This window comes from Nomascus leucogenys, chromosome 22a (genome assembly GCF_006542625.1).
Source record: "Nomascus leucogenys isolate Asia chromosome 22a, Asia_NLE_v1, whole genome shotgun sequence".
In the NCBI taxonomy this organism is placed as follows: Eukaryota; Metazoa; Chordata; class Mammalia; order Primates; family Hylobatidae; genus Nomascus; species Nomascus leucogenys.
Genome location: NC_044402.1, coordinates 142,005,871 through 142,028,884, shown reverse-complemented (window position 1 = coordinate 142,028,884; position 23,014 = coordinate 142,005,871). Strand labels below are relative to the sequence as shown.

General features: G+C 51.3%; 1 protein-coding gene across 1 annotated transcript in view; it reads right to left on the bottom strand.

Moving 5' to 3' along the window:
• Positions 1–23,014, bottom strand: part of ATG4B (autophagy related 4B cysteine peptidase) — a 34,762-nt gene that overhangs the window by 5,080 nt on the left and 6,668 nt on the right. The window contains exons 2-8 of the mRNA XM_030803990.1: positions 16,047–16,148; positions 15,822–15,893; positions 13,579–13,677; positions 12,554–12,655; positions 11,862–11,934; positions 8,038–8,117; positions 573–766 (exon numbers count right to left, since the gene is read on the bottom strand). Of these exons, the coding sequence (XP_030659850.1) occupies positions 573–766; positions 8,038–8,117; positions 11,862–11,934; positions 12,554–12,655; positions 13,579–13,677; positions 15,822–15,893; positions 16,047–16,148 (722 nt within the window). The remainder of the gene's footprint in view (positions 1–572; positions 767–8,037; positions 8,118–11,861; positions 11,935–12,553; positions 12,656–13,578; positions 13,678–15,821; positions 15,894–16,046; positions 16,149–23,014) is intronic.

Genomic DNA, 23,014 nt, shown 5'->3' with positions numbered 1-23,014 from the left:
CTGGTCTCGAACTCCTGACCTCGTGATCTGCCTGCTTTGGCCTCCCAAAGTGCTGAGATTACAGGCGTGAGCCACCGCGCCGGGCCGCCTTTTGCTTTCATGACATGGGGGAGCCTGTGGCTGGAGCCCCTCACAGAGCCCTGCCCATCCCCAAGCCCTGCCCACAAGTCCCCTCCTCACAGGCCAACCCACCCTCCGAAGGGAGCTCAGGCCAAGAGGGCCGTGGGGGAGTGGGGCGGGCGTGGCCAGGGCACAGTGGAGACCCAGGAGCGGGGCAGAGCTCCCTGTCAGGCTGAGGAGTGGTACCTGGTTCCGAGGACCCCCTACAAGCGCCTCATGCTTTCATCCCCAACATTCGCCTTGACACTTGCAGAACCAAAGCAGCAAGGGCCTATCAATGGACGTGCCTCACGCCCACTCACCCCTTGGGAAATGGTGTAAACCAGGGTTGTTTACCCCTCCCCCGAGAGCCGGCTGCACAAATGGCCACGTGACGACGACGCGCTGAAAGTGACTAAAAACTGGGAGAAGGGGACGGGGACCCAGGGCTAGCGCCGCACGGCAGGACCCACCTTCAGCGTCTCCACATAGGCCTCGTTGATGTCCGTGAGCCCCAGGCGCAGGGGAATGAGAAGTACCAGGGGTCTCCATGGCGACGGCCTGTTGGTGACCTCAGCTCCGGCAGGGAATCCGTTGCAGTGCCGGTCGGAATCTGTAGGAAACGCAGTGGCGCCTGCACAGGGAACACTGGTCCTGCACAACCTTCCTAGAAAGGGAGACGTGTTTTCACTAACCAAGCAGACCTGCACGAAAGTGCTCCCACAAGCAAACAAATGATTGTGTAACAGAAAAAGGGCAGTACAAAGCCAGGTGCTTACAGTGAAATTCAAACTTGGAAAATATAGAAAAGTGTAAGAAAACCTTTTCATAATCTTGCCACCCAGAGAAAAAAGAAGTATTTTCTATGCATACTTAATTGAAGAGTTTTATTGTGAAATAAAGCACACACACAAAACGGTGCAAGAAAAAGCCACGTGCACTTGAGAGGAAAATCACAGAAGTATCCACGCAGCCCGCCAGCCTGTACCCACGCAGCCCACCAGCCTGGCTAGTGCCAGCACAGCCAGAACCCGCTCCCTCCGGGCCTCCTCAGCAACCCCTTTCCTTGCTCCCACCCCTTCTGCCTACACACACCCTTGAGTCAATGGTCCGGAGGACACATCAGCCGGAGGGTGCGGTGATGGGAGAAGACGCTCCGGGAGCATGGAGCATGCCCGGCGTCTAGATCGAGGGTTCTCAATGCCACTCCCCACTCAGAGGAGCCAGGCTGGTTCCAGGGCCAGGCAGGGAATGTTCAGAGGCGCCTGCAGCATCTGCTTAACCCAGAACGTAAGGGAGGGCTCAAAACATAAACAAAAAATGCCAGAACACGGCAAAAGACACCATGAGACTGAGGTGGCCACCGGCCAAAGGTGGGACTGTCAAGCATCAAAAAGATGGGCAGTGACGGGTGACAGTGACAGGTGACAATGACCGACAGGTGACAGAGACAGGGGACAGTGACAGGTGACAGACGGGGACAGCGACAGGTGACAGTGACAGGTAGCACATGCACACTAAGTGATGGGAGAAAAGGCGGCTCTTCTCAAGAACGCCAACCAATAAACGTGAAAGGAAAGGACAGGCTAGAAAAACCACCATTACCACGCAGCAGTCACACAGCTCACCAGGACACGCTCAGGGTCCCCACTGGATTATTCATTAATTACAAAGGAAAAAAGACACCATCTCCGGGGATCTGACATAGTGTCCCACTGCAGGCCCTGGACGGGATGGCAGAGGACACTGCCACCCAGAGGCTACTCTCAGCCACAGGCTCAACCCAAGCCCAGCTGTGAGGAAGCAGACAAATCCAGCGTGCAGGATGGTCAGCTGACCCGAACTCTTCAAAAATGCCACAAAGCAGCAACGACAACAACAAAGAGGCAGAACCTTCTCAATTAAAGACTAGAAAGACATCGCAACTATATACACACAGCACCGGACCCTCAACCAGGAACACAAATCAGCTGCACGGGTTGTTCCCGGGACAGCAAGGGGACAAGACGGACCCTGGTTAGTCGTGGCGTCACCTCTTTTGTGGTGATGAGGCTGTGTGGCTCTGAGGAACACTCTCATTCGTAGGCTTGCTCATAAAAATCAAGCGTGTCAACATACAATTGGTGGATCTAGGTGGAGGGTTTGTAGCCATGACTCACTGAACTTTTTTTGTAGGACTCAAATTTCTCAAAACAGACAACTGGAAGACAAGGATTCTGAGACAGAAATTTTTAAATTTCTTTTAGAGACAGGGTCTCACTCTGTCACCCAGGCTGCAGTGCAGTGGCGCAATCACAGCTCACTGCAGCCTCAAACACCTGCGCTTAAGCAATCCTCCCGCCGCAGCCTCCCGAGTAGCTGGAATAACAGGTGTGGGCCACTGTGCCCCACTGATCTTTTTTTTTTTTTTTTGAAGCCGATTCTCTGTCGCCCAGGCTGGAGTGCAGTGGCATAATCTCGGTTCACTGCAACCTCCGCCTTCTGGGCTCAAGCAATTCTCCTGCCTCAGCCTCCCCAGTAGCTGGGATTACAGGTGTGTGTCACCATGCCCAGCTAATTTTTCTATTTTTAGTAGGGACGGGGTTTTGCCATCTTGGCCGGGCTGGTCTCGAACTCCTGACCTCAAGTGATCTGCTCGCCTCAGCCTCCCAAAGTGCTGAGATTACAGACATGAGCCACTGTGCCTGGCCTGATTTTTCTATTTCTTATAGACAGGGAGTTGTCCAGGCTGGTCTCAAGCAACCCTCCAACTCAGCCTCCCTGAGGGGTGGGATTACGGATAGGAGCTACCATGCCCAGCCTTAAGGGAGTTGTTTGGGTTTCTGTTTGGTTTTTGAGACAGGGTCTTACTGTCACCCACGCTGGAGTGAAGTGGTGCAATCACGTCTCACTGCAGCCTCAACCTCCCAGGCTCATGCGACCCTCCCACCTCAGACTCCCGAGTAGGGCTACAGGTACATGTCCCCATGTCCGGCTAGTTTTTTTTGTTTTGTTTTGTTTTGTAGAGATGAGGTTTTACCATGTTACCCAGGCGGCTGGTCTCAAACTCCTGGACTCAAGCAATTTGCCTGCCTCCACCTCCCAAAGTGCTAGGATTACAGGCGGGAGCCACAGCGCTTAGCCAAAGGAGGGATTTTAACTTTGATTTTTTAAACATATATGTTATTGCTTCAAAGAGCCAGTTCTAATATGTTAGTTCTAATAAATTTTTTTAATTTTAAAATTTATTTTTAAAATATTTTATAGAATGAGGTCCAGGCACGGTGGCTCACACCTGTAATCCCAGCACTTTGGGAGGCTGAGGTGGGCAGATCATGAGGTCAGGAGATCAAGACCATCCTGGCCAACATAGTGAAATATGGTGAAACCCCATCTCTACTAAAATACAAAAAATTAGCCAGGTGTGGTGGTGGGCACCTGTAGTCTCAGCTACTCAGGAGGCTGAGGCAGGGGAATCACTTGAACCTGGGCAGCAGAAGTTGCAGTGGGCCAAGATCACGCCACTGCACTCCAGTCTGGCGACAGAGCAAGACTCTGTTTCCAAAAAAAAAAAGACGTCTGGCTATGCTGCCCAGGCTGGCCTTGAATTCCTGGCTTTAAGCCATCCTCCTGCCTCAGCCTCCCAAAGTGCTGGGATTACAAACATGAGCCACTGCACCAGGCCTAATACATTTCTTCCTTCAAATCATTAATTTCTGTGTTTGTCTTTAATATCATTCTTTGGTTTCTTCAGTTAATTTTGCTTTTTACGAATTCTTGAGTTGTATGCTTATTTCATTAATTTTCACTTTGTAAAAGAACACATATACTAGTATTGAAGGTACACAGGTTTTCTTCTGAGTTCTGTACACATCAGATTCAGAGAGTTATGGTCTGTACACTTGACTTTTTTGAGGTTTCACATTTCCAGGCAGCAGGGTTGTATCCTTTTTTCATTTTATTCTGCATTAGTTTCATAGAAATTCCCAGGTACGCTCTGCTGTCACAATCTAGGGTTTGACAGTATCTACTAAACTCTGTTTATTGTGTTATCTGGGTCCCCTGTAGCTTTGATCTTTCTATATCTAATCTGTTAATTATTCTGTTTTCTATATATTTTGCTTTATTATTTTTTGTTTTGGTTTTTTGAAACAGTCTTACTGTGTCACACACGCTGGAGTGCAGTGGCATGATCTCAGCTCACTGTAGCCTCCGCCTCCCAGGTTCAAGCAATTCTCGTGCCTCAGCCTCCCGAGTAGCTGGGATTACAAGGGCATGCCACCATGCCCAGCTGATTTTTTTTTTTTTTTTTTTTTTTTTTTTTTCAGTAGACACAGGTTTTACGACGTTGACCAGGCTGGTCTTGAACTCCTGACCTCATGTGATCTACCCACCTTGGCCTCCTGAAGTGCTGGGATTATAGGCGTAAGCCACCGCGCCCGGCCCGCTTTATTGATTTGGAAGTTATGTTTTGGTAGAAAGGCTTCCCAGTGGTGACATTTTCCTGCTGACTCATGCTTTGTTACCTGCACAGACCCTACTGTCTCAGGAACATGATCGAACACACGGATCCGCTCGAGGGCTGATGTGTAGCCGGGCCGGTTGCTTCTGTGCCTGCAAAGCCCAGCACTGAGTGTGTGACCTACCACGTCACACTGGCCTGCTGTCAACAGGGTGCAACGCGCTTTTGCCTATTCCTGCCACCACTTGAAATTTTCTCATGTTCTCTTTATACTTTGAACACACTTCACATTTCTATTTCTCTATCAATGACAATTACACAGTACATACACCTACTGTCACCTCATGAAGCCAGGTCTTTTCCCAGCATTCTAAACATTTTCTGGTAGCATCTGGCGTGGCACGAAGACGAGGTGCCCTGGACAGTTGAGACTCTGCCTTTCTTCAAAGCAGCTTAGTAGTAACACCATCATTTGGATGTTTAGAGAAGTTTCCCTCATTTCTGCAATTGGGAAATACTATCAGGAACATGCATGTTTAAGTACGTCTGAAAAAAATGTGGAGTCTTTAGCTCTAAGGACTCAACTCTCACCAACGCAGGGGAATTTCTCCTATTCCTTCAGGGGTCAACTCTCCCGAAAAGTTCCAATTCACACACTCTGCTTTCAGCTGCCTCTATTCTGCTGCACTGCCTCTCAGAGAGTTGAGTTTCAGCTACTGTGATTCTCCTCCCCACTCTGTTTCTCTGACTGTGCTTGCTCTGGTATTTTCTTTCATTGGAGTCATTTGTCCTCACTGCCAGACTGACACGTTTTCCAATCTGTATTTCCTCCCTACATTCAGTGACATTCTGTCTACTGTCGTTAGAAAGGTCTAAGCCCGTCAACGTTAAGGACAAGAAGAGCATGCTAAGGATGTCCTGGCTGGCCTTTGACTGGGGGTGGACAGAAGGATGAGCAGGGGCGCAGATGGGTTGGTGGACGGGGACACTGTAGGCAGTAAGGTCTCCCCTTACCCCGCAGGCTTCACCTAAAATCTGAGTGGGAACACCGTCAGGCAGCTCTTTCACTGGAGGAAGAAGCTTTAGTGGAATTTCTGAATAGCATCAGCCTTCTCCTATCTAACTGCTCCTTCCACAAGCAGTTCTGAGAAACTAGAAGAAAAGCCCTTGCTTGGCCAAGGACCTGTCTCTCTAGCTTGGGCTTTGCAGACTTCTTTCTCAGACGTCCTCCCTTGCACACTCTTACCAGCACAACTGAAAAAAGCAGTCTGCTTCCTGCCTTCCCCCCACTACTCCCTCCTGGGGCTTTTGGTAGGGGTCATTCAGAACGAACCCGATGTCCTCCTCACAACACCACGCCACACTCAGGAACCCAGAAACCCAGGCCTTGTGCATCAATGCCAGTGCCTTTGCTGGCTGGATGTGGATGCCTTTCTTCCTAAATGGGGGCGTCAGGCACCTTCCACATGCGCCTATGAGGAACAGTATCCTTTCAGGCAGCTGACGCAGTGAGACTAAGCCGGTCAGACCAGGCAGCCTCCACATCCTCCCGGGAGCCGCCATCCCCAGGGGCTGAGAAATGCAGATTCAAGTTCTTCCAGGACCTGACCCCACCCTCACTCTGACAAGCCACGTTTCAGCAGCACTGCTTTGGGCAGCCCTGAGACTGCCGAAGAGATGGAGCTGGAGTCCACACAGTCGAGCTGCCCCCAAGACTCCCTCCCGTGCTACCTGCACCCAGAGGACGGAGGTTCTAGGAAGCCCTGATCCGTGCGCCTTCCTGGCCACTGCACCCAGTCAACAGCCTCCCTAATCTGAGGCCAGGGACTGAGGTGTGACTTGGTAAGATGCTGAGCATGGGTAAGGAATGAGGGGGTAAGTGATTTCCCCAAAAACGGGAGGGAGGGTGGGGGAGTGAACAGGGAACTAAGGTGTAATAGTATATTGTGTAGCCAGTTAATCATTACAATGCTGTCGCTCATGTCCAGGAGAAAATACTTAGGAAACTATGTAAGTTTTTGAAAAGCACAGGAGAAATACTGAGAGTTAAGAATGTCGAAATGCTCATGTGAGTTATTTCTGAGTGGTAAAATCAGTAATTTTTCTCTTTCTTTGTACTCTTCCTATGTTTCCAATGTTTTATAAAAATTTCAAGAAACAGAATGGAGGGAAAAGGCAGATGGAAGAAAAACACCCTTTGGTTATGACCCCAAGTTCAAGTCTCTGAGGAACAGAATCCTGGAAGGGGGAGCCTGCCGCAGCAAAGCTCTCAATGCTGCAGACGCCGGCCTCACTCTCCCTGAGAAAGTCCGGCCTCACCCCCCTCGCTGTGTCACGACGCCCCCGAGGACGGCCAGACTACGAAGAAACAGAATGGAGAGGCAGGGAAGGGGCGCGTCTGTGACCCAGCACACACCTGTGTAGTGACCTGGCACACCCAGACACAGGGCAGTACCCACTCTCACTGTGAATCTGTGCGCAGTTATGGCTGTGGCTCTGAATGAGGTCTTTTTTTTTTTTTTTTTTTTGAGACGGAGTCTCGCTCTGTGGTCAGGCTGGAGTGCAGTGGCGTGATCAAGGATCACTGCAACCTCCCCCTCCCAGGTTCAAGTGATTCTTCTGCCTCAGCCTCCCGAGTAGCTGGGACTATAGGCGCATGCCACCATGCCCAGCTAGTTTCTGTATTTTTAGTAGAGATGGGGTTTCACCATGTTGGCCAGGCTGGTCTTGAACTCCTGACCTCATGATCCACCCGCCTTGGCCTCCTAAGGTGCTGGGATTACAGGCATGAGCCACTGCGCCCGGCCTAAATGAACCCTTTCTTATGGAAAATTGGATTCAAGGCAATAGCCTACATGTAGAACTTCAATAAAATTGGAATTGAGGGAGTTTTGAGAAGTTCCTTGGGAAAAAGGTGGCCATGAGTAAAAAAGGTGGTGAGGCATATTTAAGAGTTCCCAGCTTGGCTACATCATGGAAAGTGAAACATCAATTTGGAACTTACTCAATGAGCCCATTTGTTAAAACTGAGCCACCATTTTCCTCCTAGATGTAAATGTTGCCATGCCTAGGTTCCTTCAGGGTTGCAGCAGACCTTTCTTCCAGAAAGCTGAAAAGAGCTCTGCCTTCACGATGTGCCTTTGCTCGAGATGGTTGCACATCAAGGCACGCAAAAGAACTTCACCAGAATTCCCACACGAGGGCGCCCAAGCACAGCACGCCTTCACAAATGATTTGTAACCAAGACACAAAACATGACGTGAGATACCAAGTCACGGCCTCCAGACAGCCTGGGCTCTCCTCTCTTGGTATGACCGCCGGGATAGGAGAGCGAGGCCACCGTGCATCTGGCTTGGCATGCAGGCCCCACGGAGCGCCTGCACGGCACGGGGCGACTGACAACACTCGCCGAGGCTTCCGTGGGGACTCAGGCGAGGAAGTGTGTGTGTTGCCCATAATTTCAACTTTCTTGTTCATGGAAACCCCGAGCCACTTACTGATTTCCTCCATCACCACAGTGTTGTCCATTGCAATGTGGACCGCCAAGGAGCTCCACGTGTCGAAGACAGCAAGCTTCCTGCAGAGATAGGAGAATGACCATAAGCTTTTGTACAATTCAAAGACGGTTCATCTTGGCAGTGACAGCTGTGGGAAGGAGTGTTCGCGTTAGAGGTGCTTCTCGGATGAGAAGGGCCAAGGCTCCTAAAGTCCGGGGCACAGCCAATGCCACAGACAGGAAGAAAGCTGTAGGTAAATCTGCTTCTTCTCGCCTGAGGCCCAGAGGTCCTGCCATTGCCCCAGCCTCCATTCATAGAGAGCACACGCAAGAGGCTTTTGAGCGGCCTGGTTTCCTGGTCTCACTGGCACAGAGGCAGGAACTAGAACATGAACCCAGCTCTGAGACGCTGTGGGTTTTGCCAACTTTGAGGCAGGCCTCCCCAGCACCTTCACGCTCTGCTCTGCCATCCCCTCCACCAAACACGCTGAGCTGACAACCAAGGCATCTGAGTCCTTACAGAGAAACCTGCAGCTTAGTGGGAAGCACGACTGTGCACGCCAGTGAGGAGGAACTGTGGCCGCGGATTTCCCGTTCTGAGGGAAGGGCAGATTCTGCAGCCAAAAGTCTAACGGGACTCTGATCTCATCTCAGGTCTGGTGGAGGTGGGGTCAGAGGACCTCAACAAAAGGTAAAACAACAGAAAAGGCCCTGAGGCAGCAAGGACCTGGTGCTCCTGGGGGCAAAATGCAAGACCTGTGGAGGCAGGTTGGGTGGGGGTGGAGCACGGGACTGGGGTGACCACAAGAGCCCCTCCCAATGCACAAGCCCAGAGGGGACACTGGGAGGACAGCCTGCCCCCCCACTGCCCCCTGCCCCACCACCTTCCTCCTCCTATCTCCAGCCCAGCTGCAGTGCTGAAGATGGGAGGACAGCCTGCTTCCCCGCCCCACCCCCACACCACCTTCCTCCTCCCACCTCCAGCCCAGATGCAGTGCTGAAGACGCACCCACACACAAGGGACACAGCAGCACTGGCAAAGCTGACCTGGCGGAGGGCAAACAAGGAAGCAGCAGCCACGTGGGCCGGTGGTCAACACTGTAGAGAACAGTAACGCAGGAACGGGGAGTGGCGCTACTAACGTAGCCACAGGGAAGAGCTTGGTGCCAAAGGGTACCTGGGCAGACATGGGGCGCAACCCAGGCAGGTGTGGGGGGAACAGGGTCCAAGTGCCAGGCACCACACATGCAAAGGCCCTGAGGCTGGTGTGTCCCAGGAGCACAAGGTGTCATGCCAGGGAGGTGGGGTAGAGCCCCGCCTGAGTCAGCAGCTAAGTGCCAGGGCGGTTCAGGGCAGAGTGGTGGCCAATGTGTTTTATGCAGATGGCTCTGCTGTTATTTGCTACAGAGACTCCAGGATGACAAAGAGAGAAGGAAGATCAACAAGAAGGAAGAAGATGGGGCTGGGACCAGCACAGGGAGTGAAAGGATGAACACTGGTCAGAGTCTGGACATATTTTGAATGGGCCCATTGAAATAAAGAGGAATTGGCCAGGCGCAATGGCTCATGCCTGTAATCCCAGCACTTTGGGAGGATGAGGCAGGTGGATCACGAGGTCAGGAGTTCAAGACCAGCCTGGCTAACATGATGAAACCTTGTCTCTACTAAAAATACAAAAATTAGTTGGGCATGGTGGCACGTGCCTGTAATCACAGCTACTGAAGAGGCTAAGGCAGAAGAATTGCTTGAACTGGGACCCGGGAGGTGGAGGTAGCAGTGAGCCCAAGATTGCACCACTGCACTCCAGCCTGGGCTACAGAGCTAGACTCTGTCTCAAAAAAAAAAAAAAAAAAAAAAAAAAAGAAAGAAAGAAAGAAAGAAAGAGGAGTCCTGGCTGGGTGCGGTGGCTCATGCCTGTAATCCCAGCACTCTGGGAGGTGGAGGCAGGTGGATCACGAGGTCAGGAGTTCAAGACCAGCCTGGCCAACATGGTGAAACGCCGTCTCTACTAAAAATTAAAAAAATTAGCTGGGCATGGTGGCGGGTGCCTGTAATCCCAGGTACTGGGGAGGCAGAGGCAGGAGAACTGCTTGAACCAGGACCTGGGAGGCGGAGGAAGCAGTGAGCCTGAGATCACGCCACTGCATTCCAGCCTGGGCTACTGAGCTAGACGGTCTCAAAAAAAAAAAAAAAGAAAGAGGAGTCCTGGCCAGGCACGGTGGCTCACGTCTGTACTCCCAGCACTCCGGGAGGCTGAGGCAGGAGAATCACTTGAATCCAGGAGGCAGAGGCTGCAGTGAACCGAGATCACGCCACTGCACTCCAGCCTGGCGACAGAGCGAAACTCCATCTCAAAAACAAAGAGGGGTCTACAAGAATCCCAGATTTTGGTCTGAGCACCTGAAGGACCACTGTAGGAGAAGCAGGCTGGGGCCAGTACGAGCTCTGGCTGTCGGGTCACCATCCTCACAGATACCCAGGTGGAAATGCAGAATAAGCAGCTGGACCTGAGCCTGGAGTCCAGGGAGAAATCAGCCCTGGAAGCCGTCCGTGTGCCTGGGTGCCACAGCACGTGCAGGTTGGGGAGCATCATCCAGCAACAGGAGTGGGGGCTGGTGGGGACCGGGCAGGGCACCAGGAGAAACAGTGAGCATGGCGAGTGGCCTGGTGCTTCCAGAGAAACAGCGCTGACTTGATGGGGCCACGCCAGGCAGCAGCGAGAGAAGTGTGAGTGGAGGGGTGTGGTGGGGGCTGGGGAGCTGCTGGACAGAGGACTCTGAAGGGCACGCAGTAGGGACTGAGCAGGTGCCACGCCAAACACAAGGTGGGCCCAGGAGACAGAGGGAGCAGCAGGCTGGGGATGTGGGACGGGGGTGACGTGGGATGTGGGAGAGACGGACTTGTGCAGGACCCCAGGGAACCTGACAGAAAAGCTGGGTGGAGACAGTGACTGCCATGCTGAGGAGAAGGCTGTGGGTGAGGGGAGACGGCCATTTCAGGAACGTGGAACGTGGGGTGCCTGAGGGCCTTGAGTGGGATACGGAACAGGCAGACGCAGAAGGAGAGGCTTCAAGGGAGCCGTGGCTGAAGACAGGCTGGGGAGATGCTGGCCCTTGGACCAGTGGGGAGGAGACCCTGAGGGGACAAGTCCTGGGGGAACTGGCCAGAACCTCCCCAAAAATGCTGGGATGCCAGGACACATGGAATCAGACCAAATGACCCTGGATGGGTCAAGAGGAATGAAGAGGGGACATGAAGCTGAAACCACAGGCAAGTTTCTGGAACTGCAGGGAGGGTCATCTCAGAGGAATCTGGGGGGGCGGACGTGCAATGGGGATGAGTGAGGCGTGAGAGGGAGCAGGTGCAGAGCAGACTTTCAGACGCTGAGGTGCATGGGGAGGCGAGCGAGGCTACAAGGAGTCTCTGGGTAAAGTGAGAAAGGCAGGTGGCAAGGCCCGTGGAGGGCAGCCTCCAACAAGCCCGCAGAGGTGGAAGGGCCTGGCACCCACACAGACAGGCTGCAGACTAGCTTGGGCTGCCCATCCCATCACAAGCCACCATTACAGTTGGCTCCACGTGGCAGACAAAGAACAAGGGTCCAGTGTGCCGGCCAGGATGTGGACCATGCTGTCCATTTTGTTAGAAAACATAAATTCCTATTCACAAGACCCCTTGACATAGTCACCTCTGAGAAACCTTCCGAGGGCCATGAAGTAAATAATTAGACACCCCTGATTTCCTGTAGCCATGAAGACTCAAGGAGGATTTAACCCCCAGGGAACATCCCTGCTGCCCCATGCTCGGCAGTGGAAGTGCAGTACATACTTGAGGACCTGGGCGACAGTGTTCGGCCCGTACCACTGGCCTATGGACTTGCCTTCGCCAACTCCCATTTGCGCTGCAGGGAACAGACACACATTAGCAACACACACCCGCCCTGACCATCCTAACGCCCCCAGCCCTGACCTCTGGTGGCACGTGGTGACAGGAGACACATCACAGGAAGGCCTGGACAGCACCCTACCCAGCCTCCAGATGGAAGGATGACCCAACAAGATCGGGGGAGGCATGAGGGGGCAAACATGGTCTCGGGGACTGTCCTTCACTATGAACTTAGGAAAGCAGGGGAAATGAAGGGACCACTTCCTTCTATAAGTGAAAACACAGTGCTCAAAAGCCGGCCTTGCTTGCAAGAAAGGCCAGCTCCTCTTTACTCACTCCACTTCCATCTGAGCATTCAGCTGGCGAGGCCAGTTTCCCCAGACTGTGCCGAGCACCAGGCACTGCAAGCCGCATGGACAGCAGGAAGGGCAAAGCCCAGGGTCTGGGCCTGGGTGGGACGGGGGTGATGTGGGATGACATGGGGGTGATGTGACAGCAGCACACAGGCGGTCAGAGGTCAGTGTTTACAGCCTCCTGCTCCACATCCCACACCAGAAAAGCTCTTAGAGGAAACCAACCACTCCACCCTCTCCAAGCAGCCAAGGTGGGGCCTAGCACAACCTGCAGCCTCCCACCTATCTGGTGAATAGAGTAGTAACTGTCCTTCCTGTCAATGAATGCGTTGAGGACGCTGAAGTAGCTGTCTGGCTGCCTCTTTCTTTGTGTCCACCTCCAATCTATTGGAAAAAAAAATTACAGGTCAGCTCTACCACAAATATGAGAAACAAGTTTTCACTTTCACACTCAAGATACAGATGGCATCCAAACCTTTTTCAGAATCTTTTTTTTTTTTTTTTTTTTTTTGAAACAGAGTCTCGCTCTCTCACCCAGGATGGAGTGCAGTGGCGTGATCTCGGCTCACTGCAAACTCCGCCTCCCGGGTTCAAGCGATTCTCCTGCCTCAGCCTCCCAAGTAGCTGGGACTACAGGCGCCTGCCATCACGCCCAGCTAATTTTTGTATTTTTAGTAGAGATGGGGTTTCACTGTGCTGGCCAGGATGGTCCTGATCTCCTGACCTCGTGATCCACCCGCCTCGGCATCCCAAGTGCTGGGATTACAGGCGTGAGCCACCGCGCCCGGCCCAGAATCTTTTAAAAGTAAAAACCCATGTTCTCCAGGATTTCAAATACATATATGCCAAGTTATCAAAACAAACCTGTACGGAAAACAGTTTCGGTAATTTAAAACATTTATTAGCATTCTTCTTCTTTTTTTTTTTCAGATAGGGTCTAACTCTGCTGCAGAGGCTGGAGTGCAGTGGTGCAATCTCAGCTCACTGCAGCCTCCATCTCCCGGGTTCTAGCAATTCTCCTTATCAGCCTCCCAAGTAGCTGGGACTACAGGCAGGAGCCACCACGCCTGGCTAATTTTTGTATTTTTTGTGAGACGGGGTCTCGCCATGTTGCCCAGGCTGATTTATCAGCATTCTTTAAAGTCAGTTTTTCAAATCAATAAAAACAAGTGGCTCATTACTCAAGAAACCCCCAAGTTCTACTCAGTGTTTTACCTGGGGCCTGTTCTAAAGAGCCCTGACCCCACAGTCCCCTTTGCTTCCTGAGAACGCCGTGGCCATGCGCCCTCCCCAGGGCTGTGACTCACCTCGGCCTAGGTGCCGGCACACCAGGGCTTGGGCAAAGATCATCTGTCCACACCGCAGCATGCAGCCCCAGCCTGTGTCCGAGGTGGGGCCTGTCCCCCCTGTCATGGCAGACAGAGAGAGAAGTGCTCATGGCCAGATGGCCCCACAGGCCACGAGCCCACTGGCAGGAGGCAGGGGGTCAGTCCCACACCACAGGCACCGACTCCCTCATCCATCAGCTCCACCTGGGGCAACACACACCTCTTAGGACTCAGTAACACCAAGGGCCACATTTACTGGAGAGTGAAATGTCCCGACAACCTCCTCAAAATGGGCAAAACACATGAACAAGTCAGTCACGGAGCAAAAGGAATGTCTGACAAACATATGAAGACACTGACCCGCGTAAGTCATCCAGAAAATGCAAAGTTAAACAAAACAAGGCATTTTCCAATTACCAGAAAGGCAGAAATTCAAAGGCTTGATGACAGCCAGTGACTCAGCCCTTCCAGCACAGGTGCCTGGGCCCTGCCCTCACAGCCACACCCTGGGGCCCAGAAAGATGGACAACATGCACCGTGGAACTGCACGGCATGTGACAGGCACGTGGGAAACAGTGCCAGCCCACAGCAGGGGTCCAGTGGAATGCCACTGCACAGCTGTGACAACAGAGAGGGCCACCTGTGCAGCGGACAAGAGGCTGGTAGGTGGCTGCACACTAGGGTGAGAAGCAGAGATTCAGGGGTCAGACCACAAGGTTCGCCCTGTGCCACCTTTGGGCTTCCGGCAGCTTCTCCACGGACTGGCAAGGACAATAAACCCTGTCTTGGGGTGGTGGTGGCCATCACCCACCACCAACCCAATCAGCAGTGCCCATGATCACCCTCGCTCCACTGCTGATCGCTCCACTGCTGATAAAAACGTATCTCAGAGCCAGGCGTGGTGGTGTGCACCTGTAGTCCCAGACACTCATGAGGCTGAGGAGGGAGAATTGCTTGAGCCCAGAAGTTCAAGTCCAGCCTGGGCAACATAGCGAAACCCCATCTATTAAAAAAACGAAATTAATAATTTTAAAAAATTATCTCTGTGGGGCTAAGAAGGAAACACACCACACTTGCCCTTCAGAACTGCAACAGGGCTGCTTCATCTGCAGGGTTCATCCCCAGCCTCTACCTCCTCCACAAGGCCTCTGCCAAACCAGAAAGGCTTCGCTCCAGTCCTGTTCTCCTTCCTAGCACGCGGCAGGGTAGCTTTGAAGGAGATGGAAGCTGGGGACAAACCTGCATCCAAGGCCACCAAGAGAGCAGGTTCGGCGCAGCTGCGGAAGAAGCGGAAACTGTGGAATGAGCAACTATTCCTAGGGCACATCTGACAAGGTATGTCATTAAAATATATCATTAAATATCAATATTCCCAGGGTACATCTCACAAGGTGTATCATTAAGTATCAACTTAAGGAGACACTGTCGTATGTCCCTACGCGTCAGTGTTCTCCAATGTCAAGCCGCTGTGGCTATCTGACTTCCACCTCACTTCGGGATAAAGAACGAAACCACCCCTAGAAGAGGGACCAAACCCTGACCCGGCACTGAGGAAGCGTGACGCCAGCCCGGCCCTCACCTCCGGCCTCAGTTCTCCGCCGGTGAGAGGCAAGGCTGAGAACCAGTCCCCATCTCCTTCCAGCTCCAGGGTAGACAACAATGATGAATGGCTTTTAACAGAATGTACCTTAGTGTTACATAAAAACATGGCACATTCACCTGGCCCTTCAAATCTCCCCATAGGTTAAGTGTGGAAAATACTAAAAAAGATAAGGGCTACAGAGAATGGCTTCCAAACATTCTGGACCTAAGTAAGAAACACATTGTACAGCTGTGACCCAGGACACACATTCAAATATGCAAACTAAAACTAAACTCCCTGAAGCGACATGCTGCCCGCCCACGGCGGACACACACTGCTTTCTATGCCATTCTGTCCTACATTTAAAACAATGTTGGTCGTAACTCATGACACTGATTTCCAGCTCCAGTAATAAGCTGTGATTTGCAGCTGGAAAAACACTGGCCTAGAGTCAGCAGCCGTGGGTTCTAGCTTTGCCACTACTACATGTGAGGCCGCGGCCAATTCATTTCACCAGCACTGCTGTGAAGATTCAAATGAAGTCAGTGGCATATTGAAGTCCAATCTACAAACATAAGTTTTCCTTCTTCCTAAAAACATGTATATTTTGTCCCGCGTTGTAATAAAACAGAGTACTTACCAATGGCTGGGAAGTTTTTCCTGTATGTAAACCAAAGTCTAGATGCCACATCAGACAAGATCTCGTCCTTTTCTAGAGGTTGTTGAAAAGAAAAAAGAACACACACACACAACACCTTAAGTCTGCAAGTCACAAGTTATGGCAGAGTTAGCAGAGAACAATGATCACAAAATGCTTCTGCAGGCCAAGCGGTCAGACCAGGGTGGGCTCCAGCATGGCCGATACCTGTGAAAATGCTGTATTTTCTACCCAGTATCCAAACAGGCTCTGAGGTCTCAGGAAAATCTTCAAACTCGGCAAACCGGAGAGTGTCGTAGGTCAGAGTAGCTGTTGAAACCAAAGATGCACAATCATCAGACACTTCTAATTTCATAAACTAGTATCGAAAGAGGCCATTTACAGCATTTCTGTGCTGAAGAGAACAATCGTAAATTCTTCAACAGCAGCACACCCTCTCGTATCTCGGGCCTACCAAGACACCCACCATGGATGGAGTAAACTCTTGGGAAAGCGCAGGAGGCCCTGCTGGGCAGCTGCTCTGCTAAGGTATGGGGACAGGGAGGTAGGGCCAGCATGCTACTTCGTGAGCCTTTCACATTCTGAGCCACTGAGTCAGTGTCTAACAGCTGACACGAGGATGAGAGGCCAAGTTAGGGGCCAACCTGAGGGGTGAGAAAGCAAAAAAATAAAAAGCCACCCGATTCAAGCACTTACTTTAGACCTAAAACATGTTTAAAACATAAAGGACAAAAATAAAGTGAAACCACCTCCTTCATCCTTGTACACAAGGGAAGCCACAGAAGAAACAGAGCAAAGAGTCATTTTTCATGGCCATCCTAAGGTTTACCAGATGTCACCATGGCAGCGTGTTCAGAGTCACTGTGATGAAGGCAGATGCTCCGGGGCAAGAAACACTGAGCTGCTGGGAAGACTGGGGGTTCTGGTCTACCCCAATTTCCTGGTTAGGAGCAGGTGCTGGAGAAGCAATGGGGTGCTATTCCCAGGTAGAAAGTTAACCCCTGGACACTGACAGATCAAACTCTGCCAAGTCCCCAGAGGTACCAGGGTACAAAAAGCCTAGTGATCAAGGATTGAACCTGTTTTCATGTCAACAATGCTACCAGAAGGGCATGCCACCACTTCCATGGGGCAACACCCCACTTTCCAAGGAGGCAGCTGGATGCAGAGCCACTCTGTTTTACTTCAATTAAGAAACTAGGCCAGGCACAGTGGCTCATGCCTGTAATCCCAGCACTCTGGGAGGCCGAGGTGGGTGGATCACCTGAGGCCAGGAGTTCGAGACCAGCCTGGTCAACATGGTGAAACTCCATCTCTACTAAAAGTACAAAAATTAGCCGGGCGTGGTGGCGGGCGCCTCTAATCCCAGCTACTAGGGAGACTGAGACAAGAGAATCACTTGAACCCAGAAGGTGGAGGCTGCAGTGAGCTGAGATTGTGCCACTGCACTCCAGCCTGGGTGACAAGAGTGAAACTCCATCTCAAAAAAGAAAAAAAGAAAAAGAAAAAAGAAAGAAACTAGAGAGACCCAGGGTCTTCCTGTCCACAGAACTGTGGCTGAGGATACCCATGTCCCACGATGTTCCTGAAAAGAAGGCGCCAGCCAGCAGCAATGCACCAGCCCAAACACCCATGTGGCGAGACGCCCATCGCGTATTCTGGAGCGGCACCAGAGGCATCTCTCTCCAGCTGCTCTCGGAACCGGGAACACACAATTCCCATCTGCTGCCTCTCCAGCTCTGATGGTGCCTGATCACTCATCCTTCACCAGCAGCTTTACAGCAATCTTTTGAAAATCAATCACATATGAATTTCTCCCACATCTAAATTTACTTTTTGGTAACAACCCCACACTTCGATAAGATGACATACGCTAATTATAAAAAATACCGAAGACTACAAAAATACACAAATCACGTGAAGCCTCGTCGCCCAGCAATGAGTCTTTCCAGAAGTCTTTATGCACAGGTTCATACGTGAAATCATACCATGCCTGAGGTTTCCTCAGCATTCTACGTAAACACACATCTCCACCTAAGCTGATACTATAAAGCATCGTGTGTGTACCTCTGTGCTGTGCACAATCCCCTTGGGGAGGCGGGGGCAGTCAGAATTTAAAGGCCAGCTTGGGTACTGGTAAATTGTAGTTTCCTGGGCCACTTAACTTCTAAGTGTGAATGTTCCCTCATCCATAAAATGGGATAATAACAGGACAGCCTCAGCATGTGGCTGTGACGTTTCCATGAAACATTTCCAATGAGGTGCTGGCTGGCAGACAGAAGGGCTCCAATGTCAGCTCTGTCATTAACATCAAGGACTCAGAACCACAGGGTCAAAGGCACACACATTTTACTATACCCAAAAGCCTTAATTGTATGCGCAGCTAATTCCCAAACAAGGGTTCAGAAGCACCTGCAAGCATCTCCCTCAGTACAGGCAGAACTACCAAATCCACAACAGAGGGCACTACAGACATTGTTTAAAGGATCCTCAACTGTGGGAGACCCAGGCCCCTCTCTGCCCTTTTCCTAGAGTAGTGCTGTGGCTTCCTGAGCAAGGTGACAGGCGTTGTGGAGTGGCTGGAGCCAGATGAAGCAAGCTTTCCACAGCAGGGCTTTGTCCAAGAGCTCTGCTCCTTTTTTTTTCGAGACAGGGTCTCATTTTGTCACCCAGGCTGGAGTACAGTGGTGCAATCACAGCTTACTGCAGCCTCAAACTCCCAGGCTCAATCAATTCTCCGGTCTCAGCCTCCTGAGCAGCTGAGACTACAGGCATGTGCCACCACACCCAGCTAATTTTTGTATTTTTTGTAGAGATGAGGTCTCATCATGTTGTCAAGCTGGTCTCAAACTCCTAGGCTCCGGCGATCCACCTGCCTTAGCCTCCCGAAGGCTGGGATTACAGGCGTGAGCCACTGCACCTTGCCCCAAGAGCTCTGCTCTTATACATTTCACTTGTCCATGCTTTCAGAGACAATATCAACCAAACTGCTTGGTGACTGTGAATAAATAAAGTCCAAGTTTACATTCTCTCCTGCCTTTTTATACATATGTTACTTGTTTCTCCACATGATTATAAAAACTGAATTGGGATGAATTAAGGTCCATGCCTTTTGTGTGTGTGTGTGTGTGTGTGTGTGTGTGTGTGTGTGTGATGGAGTCTCACTCTGTCGCCCAGGCTGGAGTGCAGTGGCATGATCCTGGCTCCCTGCAACCTCCGCCTTCCGGGTTCAAGCAATTCTCCTGCCTCATCCTCCCGAGTAGTTGGGATTACAGACATCTGCCACCATGCCCGGCTAATTTTTGTATTTTTAGTAGAGACAGGGTTTCACCATGTTAGCCAGGCTGGTCTCGATCTCCTGACCTCAAGTGATCCACCCACCTCGGCCTCCCAAAGTGCTGGGATTACAGGCGTGAGCCACCGCACCCGGCCCACTCCTATCTTTTTAAAGAGCTGAAAAACATCATGATGTCCCTGCTACCTCTCTAAAGCCACTCCTGAATTTTCAGAAGTCCCTAATATTATTTGACCTCTAGGCTTTATTCAATATATAGACTAAAATCCAGAAAATTTATTCTCAAGGAAAAAGGATGAAAACACCACCGGTCTAATTTCTTTTTTTTTTTTTTTTTTTTTTTGAGATGGAGTCTTGCTCTGTCACCCGCCAGGCTGGAGTGCAGTGGCGCGATCTCAGCTCACTGCAAGCTCCGCCTCCCGGTTCACGCCATTCTCCTGCCTCAGCCTCCCGAGTAGCTGGGACTAGAGGCACCCGCCACCACGCCCAGCTAATTTTTTGTATTTTTTTTTTTAGTAGAGACGGGGTTTCACCGTGTTAGCCAGGATGGTCTCGATCTCCTGACCTCAAGTGATCCGCCCACCTCGGCCTCCCAAAGTGCTGGGATTACAGGCGTGAACCACTGTGCCTGGCCACCACCGGTCTAATTTCAACACTGCAGGACAATGATTCCATCTTGCTGTTGGAACATTCTTCTCATGTTTGAGACTGTTCCAAGGCACCAGCTTTGAACTAAAGATATACATATCTTTTATTTAAAGTACAGCAGAGCTAAATGAACACTGGCAAGTATCTCTTTGTAGACTACAGATGTTCCTTAATTAGGATGGGATTATGTCCAATAAACCCATTGTAAGTTGAAAATACTTAAGTCAAAAATGCACTGAGGCCAGGCACAGGGGCTCATACCTGTAATCCCAGCACTTTGGGAGGCCAAGGCGGTTGGATCACCTGAGGTCAGGAGTTCGAGACCAGCCTGGTCAACATGGTGAAATCCCATCTCCATTAAAAACACAAAAAATTACTCGGGCATGGTGGCAGGCGCCTGTAATCCCAGCTACTTGGGAGGCTGAGGCAGAAGAATTCCTTAAACCCAGGAGGTGGAGGCTGCAGTGAGCTGAGATCGCGCCACTGCATTTCAGCCCAGGTGGGCGAGTGAAACTCTATTTCAACAACAACAACAAAAAAAGCATTGAATACATGTAACCTACCTAACATCATAGCTTAACCTGGCCTGCCTTAAATGTGCTCAGAACACTTACATTGGCCTACGGTTAGGCAAACTCAGCTGGCAACACAGTGCCCTGGAGAGCAGGGGTCATTCCCCCTCCTCATCATGTGGCTGAAGAGGAGCTATCTGGCATCTCCAGAGTATCTGGGGGCATACTACTAGCCCAGGAAAAGATCAAAATTCAAAACGTGAAGTATGGTTTCTATAGAATGCATACTGCTTTCACACTATCATAAAGTCAAAAAATTATAAGTCAAACCATGGTAGTTTGGAGACCATCTGTATTTCAGAAGAATGTGGTGTATGTCATCAGAAAAAAGACCACACTGTTGAATCAGTAACAGTCTGCAGTATCAGAATCTGGAAACTGAGAAACTTCTAGGATGTCTAGTTTCCCATATTAAAAATATAAATGATAAAGGAATGAGAGAAGTATAGATAAGGAAGAAAAGGAAAAAAGCTCCCTCTGAAAGTAGGGTCACGCGGCCTGAGCGGCTGTGAAGTTAAGGGATTTTCATCATAGAAGCAGTAAAATGCAAAGCAGGTGTATTTCTTGGGTTTATCAGCAAACTTTATAGGCAAGGAAGCCAACTTCAGAGTAAAGGGAATAAGAGGTGTTCCATTAAGTTCAAATACACCACCACACCTCCAGCTGTAACTGTGAAAATTACGGGTGTGTGGCCTCAGATTCCTCACTGCATAAACCATCGAGGAGACCAGGAAACCCGAGGGGAGCAAAACCAAGGAGCAATCACGGTGCTTGACAGCGAACAGGAGCAACGCAGCCACGGCGAACACGACCCATGGGGTCCCTAAGGAGGGCTCCCACACCACTGTGCCCCAAGCTGCGCTGCTTCTCCGTCTAGAGAAACGCACTCCCGCCCTCCCCCAGAATCCTGCCCTCTGTTGGGAGTGAGTCACACATTCCCCTGGGCTAGCGGCGGACACCCTGAAAACACGATCCCTTGCTTCTCCCACCACACTGCACCCTCCTCTCTGTACTGTGGAGGACGCTGCAAGTGGGGAGTGTCCACACGTCACACCTGGAGCACGTTCCTGACAGCTGGAGCGCCAGCTGCGGAGTCAGAAGTCCGAACCCACCACTGAGCAGTCACGCAACCACACAGGCTGGTGACCTTCCTGCGACTTGGTGTCCTCACTGTGAGACGGACAAGTTAAGGCGCAGGAAGAGCTCTAAACCGCACGGGAGCAGTAACCGCTCTTTCGGGGCCAGCTTTCTCAGATCACTGAAACGGGTGCGCAGTCATGACCCAGCATGGATGGGAGGTGTTCCGTAAGCGGAGGTGCAGCACGGAGCACAAGGTCAACAGAGACCCGACCAAACATGAGTCTTTTTACTAACACTGAATCCAACATAACGCCCTTTCCTCCAAGAGTGACTGCATCTAGAGAGCAAGAGCCTGCCACCCGCTTCCCGGGCTGGCTCCAAGGACCAGAGAGACCTGCAGCGATTCCTACAAAAGAGCCAACAGACTCTCAGACTCGCATCCCTTCAGCTAGGAGGAGGTCTTCCCCGTACTCTAGGGGCCCCACATTGTCCCTCTCATGCTGGAGGACAGGAGGGAATGCCCTTGGCAGGCCCTCCGAGCAGCAGTCACCCCTCCTGGACACCCTCACAGCTGCAGCTGAAGAGGAAGACCACAAGGAGCCATGGGCTGAGGCATCGGAACGGTACAGAGACCTCTCTGACCTTCCAGATCCTACTTTATAATGGAGGAAGATAACTTTTTTGGAATTAACACTTCTAATTTCTTTTCTTTTTTTTTTTTTTTGAGACGGAGTCTCGCTCTGTCGCCCAGGCTGGAGTGCAGTGGCGCAATCTCGGCTCACTGCAAGCTCCGCCTCCCGGGTTCACGCCATTCTCCTGCCTCAGCCTCTCCGAGTAGCTGGGACTACAGGCGCCCGCCACCACGCCCGGCTAATTTTTTGTATTTTTAGTAGAGACGGGGTTTCACCGTGGTCTCGATCCCCTGACCTCGTGATCCGCCCGCCTCGGCCTCCCAAAGTGCTGGGATTACAAGCGTGAGCCACCACTTCTAATTTCTTCCTTTTTTTTTTTTTGAGGTGGAGTTTTGCTCGTCACCCAGGCTGGAGTGCAATGGCGCGATCCGGCTCACTGCAACCTCCGCCTCCCGGTTTCAAGCGATTCTCCTGCCTCGGCCTCCCAAGTAGCTGGGATTATAGGTGTGTGCCACCATGCCTGGCTAATTTTGTATTTTTAGTAGAGATGAGTTTCTCCTATGTTGGTCAGGCTGGTCTCGAATTCCTCATCTCAGATGATCCGCCCACCACAGCCTCCCAAAGTGCTGGGATTACAGGCATGAGCCACCGCGCCCGGCCGACACTTCCGATTTCTACTGAGGTTTCCTTCTGGAGTCTGAGCGCCTGCTCGATAGCTACAGGACAGACACAGGCCTGGACTTCTTCCAGCCTCAGTCTCCTCACCCATGAAATGGGGCACAGCCACCAGTTTTCCCAGTGGGGTGAGAACCCACAATGGGTGCAAAACTAACGCTCACAATCACTAACATTTACAGATGGACCAACACGATGATTCCATTCCCAAACGTTCCTTCTTTTTTTTTTTTGACACAGGTTCTGGCTCTGTCACCCAAGCTGGAGTGCAGT